Source organism: Guillardia theta, assembly GCF_000315625.1.
Source record: "Guillardia theta CCMP2712 unplaced genomic scaffold GUITHscaffold_15, whole genome shotgun sequence".
In the NCBI taxonomy this organism is placed as follows: Eukaryota; class Cryptophyceae; order Pyrenomonadales; family Geminigeraceae; genus Guillardia; species Guillardia theta.
In genome coordinates this window covers 64,942-74,348 of record NW_005434659.1, presented here as the reverse complement: position 1 = coordinate 74,348, position 9,407 = coordinate 64,942, and the positions used below count along the sequence as shown (strand labels likewise).

At 53.9% G+C, this 9,407-nt stretch overlaps 4 protein-coding genes across 4 annotated transcripts; 2 read left to right on the top strand and 2 right to left on the bottom strand.

The window, feature by feature from the left end:
* Window positions 1-277: 277 nt before the first annotated feature.
* Window positions 278-2,158, bottom strand: GUITHDRAFT_135306 (hypothetical protein; the record flags this gene model as incomplete). The annotated part of the gene is made up of 2 exons (XM_005837036.1): window positions 278-1,742; window positions 1,794-2,158. 2 exons carry the CDS (start codon window positions 2,156-2,158, stop codon window positions 278-280), a joined length of 1,830 nt encoding a protein of 609 aa, XP_005837093.1.
* A 411-nt stretch (window positions 2,159-2,569) lies between these two features.
* On the top strand, window positions 2,570-3,784 carry GUITHDRAFT_157306 (hypothetical protein; the record flags this gene model as incomplete). The annotated part of the gene is made up of 2 exons (XM_005837035.1): window positions 2,570-2,573; window positions 2,619-3,784. The coding sequence occupies 2 exons, from the start codon at window positions 2,570-2,572 to the stop codon at window positions 3,782-3,784; spliced, it is 1,170 nt and encodes a 389-aa protein (XP_005837092.1).
* A 1,690-nt stretch (window positions 3,785-5,474) lies between these two features.
* On the bottom strand, window positions 5,475-6,586 carry GUITHDRAFT_135304 (hypothetical protein; the record flags this gene model as incomplete). Its single annotated transcript, XM_005837034.1, has 6 exons — window positions 5,475-5,513; window positions 5,562-5,627; window positions 5,676-5,735; window positions 5,913-6,195; window positions 6,262-6,335; window positions 6,542-6,586. 6 exons carry the CDS (start codon window positions 6,584-6,586, stop codon window positions 5,475-5,477), a joined length of 567 nt encoding a protein of 188 aa, XP_005837091.1.
* Window positions 6,587-6,714: 128 nt separating this feature from the next.
* On the top strand, window positions 6,715-9,333 carry GUITHDRAFT_85381 (hypothetical protein). Its single transcript, XM_005837033.1, has 20 exons — window positions 6,715-6,797; window positions 7,075-7,096; window positions 7,158-7,309; window positions 7,360-7,442; window positions 7,488-7,529; window positions 7,577-7,645; window positions 7,698-7,766; window positions 7,811-7,889; window positions 7,943-8,020; window positions 8,076-8,146; window positions 8,201-8,268; window positions 8,315-8,364; window positions 8,412-8,455; window positions 8,503-8,515; window positions 8,565-8,626; window positions 8,673-8,720; window positions 8,767-8,835; window positions 8,884-9,018; window positions 9,071-9,139; window positions 9,188-9,333. The coding sequence occupies exons 1-20, from the start codon at window positions 6,725-6,727 to the stop codon at window positions 9,194-9,196; spliced, it is 1,305 nt and encodes a 434-aa protein (XP_005837090.1). The 5' UTR covers window positions 6,715-6,724; the 3' UTR covers window positions 9,197-9,333.
* The last annotated feature ends 74 nt before the right edge of the window (window positions 9,334-9,407 follow it).

The window sequence follows — 9,407 nt, the reverse complement described above, 5'->3', positions numbered from 1 at the left end:
CCTCCTCCTCACGCTGCCGTAGCTGCCATGGAACTCGAGAAGTGCGGACTCTGCGGCTGGAAGGAGCCAAAGATGCGACCATAAGACTCGCTCCATGGAGGAGCAGGAGCAGGAGCAGGAGCAGGAGCAGGAGCAGGAGCAGGAGCAGGAGCAGGAGCAGGAGCAGGAGCAGGAGCAGGAGCAGGAGCAGGAGCAGGAGCAGGAGAGCAGGTATATGTCTATACAACATTCTCGCAACATGCAATCTGTTTCCTCTTGTCAGTTCTCCTTCATCGCGTCACTTCCATCTCTTGATCGCCACACACAGCACGAGGCAGAGCACTCCTCCTCGCCACACCACCTTCCATCCCTGCTCGATGCTCTCAGAGCAGAGCTCGTGCTTTTGACTTCCCAGCGAGTAGCATCCTCGCTTCTCCAGCCGTACTCCCATCGCTCCTGCCAGCGCCGCCATCGGCCATCCGGCGTTGGGGCTCTCGCAGCGGCCGGCATGCTGCCATGCTGTCACGATGGAATCCCGAGCTGAGTCTCCAGTAGATGCCGAGCTGAGGGCCAGGAGAGCGGCGGTGAGGCGGGCAGGAACAAGGTTCACCGCGTCGTCCAGCCATGCCGCCACCTTCCCGAGGTACTCGAACCTTCCGCGGTATCCGACGCGCGAGTCAAGCGTGTTGATGACGCGGTACGTGACGGCACCTGGCAGGCCGAGGACAGAGAACCAGCAGAGAGGAGCGACGTAGCCGTCTGAGAGATTCTCCGAGATAGACTCAAGGGTCCCCGCTACCAACTCCTTCTCATCCAGCTTCGACGGGTCACGGCTGCACAGCCAACACAGCTGGTTGCGAGCTCGGGGCAGGTCTTGGCGGTCGAGGAGCTTCTTCATTTGCATGGCGCAGGCTCCGAGGAGGTGAAGGCTATGAGAGCTCTTGAGCAGCCAGGCCCCGAACGCGAAGTGGAGGAAGCGAGCGTGGGGGAGGAGCTGGAGCCACTGGTCGAGAGATCTTACAGCTGCGAACGAGGTGCAAGCACACGACAGGGTGATCAGAGACCCGCAGAAGAGTCCGAGAGCAGGAGAACTGTACGCCCGGTCTGGCACCCAACTCAACAGCTTCGAGATCGCATTTCCAGTCCACACGACAGGATGGAGGGTGTAGGGCGGCTCCCCTAGAAACCTGTCCCAGCAGAAGGCAGCCAGCATGAGGCTGGTGGCTCGTCCCAGCTGGCCCTCAGCACGATAGGACAGGAGGAAGAGCGAGAGACCGACGGTCTTGGACCGGAGGGAAGGGGAGGGGAGCTCGTCTTGGGGGTTGACGGAGATGTCGGTCTGCTCGAAGCACGAGTGCAGGAGCGTCGGAAGCCAGAGGGAGGCGACTCTGTAGAGCTGATGGCAGCGATACCGCAGCTCTGACTTGTAGTAGTGAAGGATCGCTTCTTTCACCGATGACCCGGTGGCCTCACAAACGGCCTCGGCCAGCAACTGAGCAAAGAGCACATGCTTCCCAGCATATCGGATCTTCTCTGCGCTCTGATCCCGACGGGAGAGGAGGACGATAGAGTCTGTTCCTGTTCCTTGGCAGATGCTTCCTGAGACTTCCGATGTGATGTACCAGTCCGACATCACCCTACATTTCCCTTCCACGCAGATGGCCAAAGCCTCCACCATGGCTGCCTCCTCCATCGGGCTCGAGACGAAGACGACAGTGTTGATGGTGCCTTTCTTTTCTTCCTCGGGAGTTCGAATGTGCTGCCTGCAACTCTCAGGTCAAAGCGCATCGTCTTCTACAAGGAAACAACTCAACCAGTCTGCCTTGTCTCCTGCTGCTCTGGCGTTGGACAACCCTGCAGTGACAAAGACGCGTATCTCGACCCCGCTCTCCTTATCCCTTCGAGCTGCTTCCTTGAAGGTCGACATGCTTGCTGCCGTCATCATCCCCACACATCTCGACGGGTCCACTTCCTCCTCTTGGCAGAACTCATAGATCAGCTGCTCGGGAGGCGTGTCCATCGTGTAGTCGGGGCTGACCTTGACGTTCACAACGGAAACATCCTCCTCCTCCTCTCTGAAGCCTCCTCCCACTACTCCACTCGATATGACCCTCCATGCCCCCTCTCCTCGCACCAGCACTCCGCTCTCCTTGCGCCGAACCTCAAGGTCGCCCAGCATTGTTTGTGCTGCAGCCGTATCTTACAATATCCTCATCTTCTTCTGAGGCGAACTTGTTTCTCCTACCTTCCGGATTCACTGGTTCCCCGGAACAGTTGGACTAATAAAACCCCCTTGGGGTGACCACACAAGTTGACAAGAGCTCGTGACATTATCATTTTATCTTCATATGGCGATAGCAACGTGCGGACCATGTTGGTACCAATAATGTTTGTACAATGTTTGTACAATGTTTGTACAATGTTTGTACAATGTTTGTACAAGGTTTGTTCCCAGAGGCCGACCCTCACTGTGATACAAGCCTATGCGTATCCGGCAGCAGGAAAACATTTGCCCCCGGCTGACAATCTTGCCCCCTCTTCTCTCCTCCCTTACAAAAGCCTCCAGCACGCGGGTCGGGCAGCACCTGCCATGAGCGAGTTGACCACCCATCAGCGGGGAATGTGGAAACGCGGCCAAGCTCCCATCGTCCCCGTGACGGTTCTGACTGGCTTCCTGGGATCGGGCAAGACCACGCTGCTGAATCACATTCTGAATGACTCGAAGCACGGCATGAGATTCGCTGTGATAGAGAACGAGTTCGGTGAGGTAGGCATCGACGAGAAGGTGCTGAGCGAGAACGTGGACGAGGAGATAGTCGAAGTCATGAACGGATGCATTTGCTGCACGGTTCGCGGGGACCTGGTGGAGGCTCTGAAGAAGTTGTACAAACGAGTGGAGCAGTTCAACGGTATCATCATCGAGACGACAGGTCTGGCTGACCCAGCGCCTGTTGTCCAGACGTTTTTCATCGATGAAGACATTCAGAAGAAGTATAGGCTGGACAGCGTGATCACGGTGGTCGATGCAAAGCATATTCTTTCTCGCCTCAAAGAAAAGAAACCAGAGGGGGTGGAGAACGAGTCTGTAGAGCAAGTGGTGTTTGCCGACAAGATCCTGCTCAACAAAGTGGACCTGGTGGATGGCAACACCTTGAAGAAGATTGAGACTGAGCTCCGAGCTTTGAACCCAACGGCTCCCATCCTTCAAACGCAACAGAGTCAGGTCAATGTCAAGGAGGTTCTCAACGTGAACGCGTTTGACCTGAAACGTGTTCTTGAGTTTGACCCGGGCTTCTTGGATGGCGACCAGGAGCATCAGCATGATCTCTCCATCGCTTCAGTGGGAGTGAAGACGTGCGACGAGGTCAACATGGAGTTGCTTCAGCGATGGATTCAACGTCTCATCACTGACGAAGGGGCCAACCTGTACCGTTACAAGGGAGTGATAGCAGTCAAGGGCATCGAAGAGAAGTTTGTGTTCCAGGGCGTCGGGATGCTCTTCTCCGGGGGTTTCCATGGACGCTGGCGAGCACGCGAGGTTCGGGAGAGCCGATTCATCTTCATTGGAAGGAACCTTGACAAACAATCGCTGATAGCTGGCTTCGAAGCCTGCGCTGCTAACAGAAAGCTTCGGTTCGCTGTCGGCGACACGGTGCTTGCCAACGTTGGTCGATGGAAGGAGGGCGTCATCTTGGCCCAATGGGACTTGGGGAACGCCTATCGGATCGAGCTCAATGACAGACAAAAGAGCAACGTGTGGGCCCCGATCGATGCAGATCAATATGTTCGAGCTGTCGAAGTTTGAATGAGATCAACTCGGAGCTGACGAGCTTACACGTGGAGCACCTTGATGTGAGGACGATGATTGATCTAGCGATTTCAGGATTAGGTGTGGTCGTGAATAAGTAGTGAGAATGAAAAGACAGTGTGACCCGAACTTGTGACTTCAACTTCACCTTCTCGTCATCTTAACTCACAATCTGACTTCTGACACCAACTTCAACCTCTCTCTTACAAACGCAGTTGTCTCTCTCCAGTGTCTTGCTACTGATCATATATCAGTGTCCCTACGATAACCTGATTCTTTCCCGGTTGAGTAATTGCTGTTTGAAAAGCCGCTCCTCATGCCGGGAGGAGAGCCCGGAGGCTGTGACGAGTTTGAACAAGGAATCGACACAGATGATCAGAGAAAGAATTCAATCAACAAACGAGCTTACGGAGGCTGTGAAAGCGTATAAGGCGCATTTGTACAGTCAGTGTGGCACGCAACCAACAGCTTCATCGCCAACAACACTTGAGGACAGTGAACGTCCAGCATCAGAAGCAGCGGCGCCCGAATGCAGTACCAGTAGGAACGATGACGGGAGTGGCTGCAAGATGGGTAGGGAGATGGCCCCGCCGCGCAGAGACGGACGGCCTGAAAGAGCATTGAACGCACGCGGATCAGAGCACGGCTGGAAAGGAATGACGACTTATCACGTGTTGGTGCTTTAACACTTTGGAGATGCCCATGCAGGGCTGAAACCCTTCAAGTATATGAAAGGCTCTCAGTTCTCCCCTGCGTCGTCAGGCAGTAGAAGGCTGAGATCTGAAGGAAGCTGACTTCATATATGACAGGGCGAAAATTTCTTGGACGAACAGTCTGAGCGAGTGTCGAGGTTGAGAGGACTGCAGAATGGAACCAAACGATTCCGTGACCTTTCATGGATGACTGTTTCAGACCTTCTCAGCCCTTCGAAGCAGGCCGCATGGATATCCGAGGCATCGAACAAGCCGAGACGGAAAGAGAATGATACCTGATCAAAGGGTGTGAAATACAAAATGCGATGACGCTTTAATCGACGTCTTTATGATACTGGCGGAGATCATCAATCTTGTCATAATCCTACACACCTGATGCTGCACTACATCAGTATTTCAACATCCAAGTGACTGCAAGGGCAAGGACTCCAAGACAGGCGGCAGGAGCGACGGCAGAAGGGAGCTGCTACTCTATCAGAGGTCGAGGGTCTCTTCCCTTGTGCAAGCGAACAATCGTAAGGGCAGTTGCCGTGTATCAGCGTCATCAAACAAACTAGCTGTTTAATAGATACAAGACACCAGGATCAAGGTCTCGCGCCTCAACCTACTACGAGGCTACTCACAACGCTATCCAAAAGACTCTTGCACTCTTACAATCAATCATCACCGGCTCTCAAGCCGCTAGCGACGGGCCTGCCCCTTTTCATGAGTCCACTTCTCAATATAAATTCCGCTGGCAGAAACCAACCCTTCTGGCTCCATGCGAGGAGATAAGCTTCCAAATGGCTGCATCTAGCTCAATTCTGACTTCCCTCCGCATGCAACTTCCATTCTTCGCTTTTCTCCTCGTTGACACATTGAGTTTTTCACTTACGATGGTTGAATTGAATGCATGTAACATCAGAGAGCCATCTTGCCCGTCACATAATCTTCGTGACGTGAACGCTCGATGACCCCTCTGACTCATGCGACTTTCACTTGCTCTTCGCATTTCCAGCTTCCCACGTAGTCACCTGCCCTCCAGTCTCAGATCAAACTGTCTGTCCAGCATTCCGCCTGACCTGATCTTTCACGTTGCACATCCTAGCTCGTTGAACCTTCACAGTGATGACCGCCTTGTCTTCTCCCTGAGCCGAGCACGTGAGCGATTATCAGCCAGAGTCTTGCTAGAAGACCTCAATGAAATTTTCGTACTGTCGATTCTTTTCCAAGTGAATCTGCCTGTACCTTGAAATCTGTGAGGACCAGTCACGGACAACGTCAAGGAGACACCTCTTCGCTCTCTCTCCATCTTCGATCCTCGCGATGCCGAAGATCGAGATGGAGAGTGTCCTCCTATATTCATCGTCGTGATTCGTTTTCGCCATCTGCACTCGCACATCACCCTACACACACGCCCGGCATGACGTTACCTGAGGAAAGTCGTGCACCAACAAGCTGACGTCTGGTCGCTGAGAGAGCAGGCGATACTTCTTGGTGTCTTTCCTCGTGGTCATGATGATGAGGTCTTCTTCTTCAGGCACGAAGGTGAAGTTCATCAGTGAGGTATGAGGGGCGTCCCCCTTGTCGTTGCAGCTCAAGTGGCACAGCGAGGCTGACGTCAGCATCTCCTTCACCTCTGGGGGCAGAGGAGGGGTGTAGCTCTCCTCATTATCTGCGTCCGGGTTGTCTGACCTGTAGATCCCGTATAGCAGTCTGTCGGGTCAGAGACATCGAGGGAAAAGCGTCAGTGGGATCTTGCTTGTACCAGCATGCAGAGACCTTTGCTGGGCTTGTTCTGACGATCTGGACTGCATCAAGTAGTAGAGAGCTGCACATCCTAGAGCTCCAGAAGCCTGCAAACCTTTCAGATGAGAAATAATCGTAGCTGCACGGAATAGTTTCAAGTTTCTACATCAAATCAGCGACCACAAACAGATCGCTTGGTATCTTGTCCATCAACTCCCCTCCCCTCCCCTCCCCTCCCCTCCCCTCCCCTCCCCTCCTTTTTCTCCCTCCCCTTCCTTCCCTTCCCTCCCATCTCGTCCTTACAAGCACTTACAAGGCCGACTGCGGCGCCGATGGCAAGGTCCATGGTTCTGGACATTGCTGCGACCCGTTTCTCTAGGTAACAAATTGGTTGCCCGTACGCCTGAAACCTGAAATTAAGCCTAAATACAATCAATTATCCCTTAAAGCGGACTATTTCAGCGTTAGATTGATTGATATAAACCTATAAACCAGTATGCTTCTTGCTTTGTTGGCGGCGGTGCTGTCGACGGTGCTGGCGTCTGCCGAGGGTTTTCATGCTTCTCCAGGAACTTTTCGTGTTGTTGGTTGTATCATGTGAAGAGATCCTGTGAATCATGTGACGAGACAACACGTGATGTGCATGGAGGCGTGGCAACATGATTTCAGAGATGACATGATTCGTGTCCTTCGTTGAAATCTCGTGCGATTGGTCAATGACAGGAAAAATTCTCCTTCTCGTTTGTTGATACATATCAGATCTAATGCATGGGAAAACTCTCCCTCTTGTTTGTTGTTACATATCAGATTCAATTCATCCCCCCGCGGCCTAACAGTAGCGTTCAGGTTTGCTGCGCTCGAACTCCCGGTCCAATGATAACATTTGTTAGCTGACTTTGCTTGTTTTGTGACTTCTTGTCCTTCTCCAGTCCTTATCGACATCTGTCAACCAATACACTGAGAATGAGTGGCGGAGCTCCTGACAAGAAACTTCTGTTCCTCTGTGGAGACTACATGGAGGATTACGAAGTCATGGTTCCATTTCAGGCGCTCAAGAGCTATGGCATTGAGTGCGATACAGGTCAGTTCTATCAGAGCTCTTCCTTCCTTGTGAATGGCTTGTGCATGCAGTCTGTCCGGGAAAGAAGGCAGGAGATTCCTGCAGGACAGCCATTCATGACTTCGAGGGAGATCAGACTTACTCTGAGAAGAGGGTGGGAGATGAAGGTCCTTGTCAACTCTTGACGTCTTATCTCTAGGGCCATAACTTCGTCTTGAACTCTGACTTTGACGGCGTCTCGGTCAGTCACAGGAGATCAGGTCGACTGGGCTGACTCGTGACGTGCAGCATGACAAGTACGATGGCCTCGTCATTCCCGGCGGACGTGCTCCAGAGTACCTGGCCTTGAACGAGAAGGTCAGGAGGAGGAAACAGCTGCTGTAAGCAGCAGCACTGATGACAGCGCTAGGTTATTTCTCTGGTGAAAGATTTTGCCTCCTCGAAGAAACTGATCGCGTCGATCTGCCATGGGCAGCAGGTGAGGCTGTTGAAGGGCCTTGTTGATGCTGATGCAAGGAGTAGATTCTGACGGCGGCCGACGTGATCAAGGGCAAGAAGTGTACTGCCTATCCTGCCGTCGGCCCTCAGTGCAAAGCAGCTGGTGGGAGGTCAAACTCGTGTCCTGCTCTGCCCTTGAGGTTGTCATGCTTCCAGGGGCTGACTTCGTGGAGGCGAACCCCATCGACCTCGCCGTCACCGACGGAAATCTCGTCACGGCGGCAGCATGGCCAGGTGACCATGAGCTGGACTGAGCGCGCCTGTGACTGAGATGGCTGCCGATTGTTAGGACATCCCAAGTTTGTCTCTCAGATCGTCTCGCAGCTCAAGCTCACAGTGTCTGGAGCATCAGGGAAGAAGGTGATTGAGTCAGAGTGAGGAGAAGCTTCCTGCTCATGTGGATGGACTGGCTAGATCCTTGTGCTCTGCGGGGACTACATGGAGGACTACGAAGTTATGGTTCCGTTTCAAGCTCTCCTGAGGTATCCTGCGAGACTACACGTCGGAGGCAGTCACTCCAGCTCGCAGCTACGGATTCACTGTGCATGCCGTCTGTCCCGGAAAGAAGTCGGGGGATGGTAGAGGAACATTCCTGTCGTCTTTCTGAATTGACGGCTGCCAACAGTCTGCCGCACAGCCGTGCATGACTTCGAAGGCGATCAAACGTACGTTGATCGCTGCCTGCCCCGTTCCGTTGACCCTTGTATGGCAGCTACTCGGAGAAACCTGGTGACGATCTCTCGAAGGAAACTTGAACCAGGCGAGTGAAAGCGACTAGGTCATAATTTCGCTCTCAACGCCGACTTTGAGCAAGTGAAAGCGGAGGAGTACGATGGATTGGTCTCGTTGTCGTGCGCCATGACAGAGGCGACTGAACATCCCGCAGGTGATTCCCGGAGGAAGAGCTCCTGAGTACCTCGCGCTCGACGACAAGGCAAGTGGGACGAGGCTTGAGCTGTTGTTTCTGAGGTGAGCTCAAGGTCATCAAGCTCGTGCAAGACTTCGCATCCTCTAAGAAGCCGATCGCGTCCATCTGCCATGGCCAGCAGGTCATCTCAGCTCCCCTCCACCTGACCGAGACGTTGACAGCACGACAGATCCTCGCGGCAGCTGGAGTGCTCTCCGGCAAGAAGTGTACTGCCTACCCGGCTGTCGGGCCTGCTTGCAAGCTCGCGGGGGCTCAGTGGGTCGATGCCAACCCGATCGACCTGGCAGTCACCGACGGCCACCTGGTCTCTAGCTGGTGAGACCGTCGACCCCAGCAGCTGACGGCCTGCTGGGCAGGTGACGGCGGCAGCCTGGCCGGGGCATCCAGAGTTCATCAAGGAGTTTGTGAAAGTGATGGGAGTGACCGTGAGTGGTTTGACCCCGTGACCTCCGAGACGCTCAGCCTTCCAGCAGGTCGCCTGAGGAGGCTGCCCTGGGAAGTAGCGGGCCCGATTAAGTAGTTAGTCTCCTAGTGTACTGCTAGCCCGGGCCAGCCCGGCCCTCCGATCACTGAGAGTGCCTTCGAGTGTCCTGAGTCATAAACTTCCGTGACCGTCGTGAAATGGTAACTTGAAAGGCGAGTGGTAATCTAATGGGTCCAAGTGAAGCACCAGTGTAAAAGGGGAAGAATGAG

What these genes read in the sequence shown, in the direction of transcription:
- GUITHDRAFT_85381 (XM_005837033.1), top strand. Translation starts at nt 6,725, where the DNA reads ATGCTTCTTGCTTTGTTGGCGGCGGTGCTGTCGACGGTGCTGGCGTCT. An exon ending in GGGTTTTCATGCTTCTCCAG is followed by an intron (nt 6,798 to 7,074) that starts GAACTTTTCGTG and finishes AGTAGCGTTCAG; the next exon opens with GTTTGCTGCGCTCGAACTCC. An exon ending in CGGAAAGAAGTCGGGGGATG is followed by an intron (nt 8,365 to 8,411) that starts GTAGAGGAACAT and finishes GGCTGCCAACAG; the next exon opens with TCTGCCGCACAGCCGTGCAT.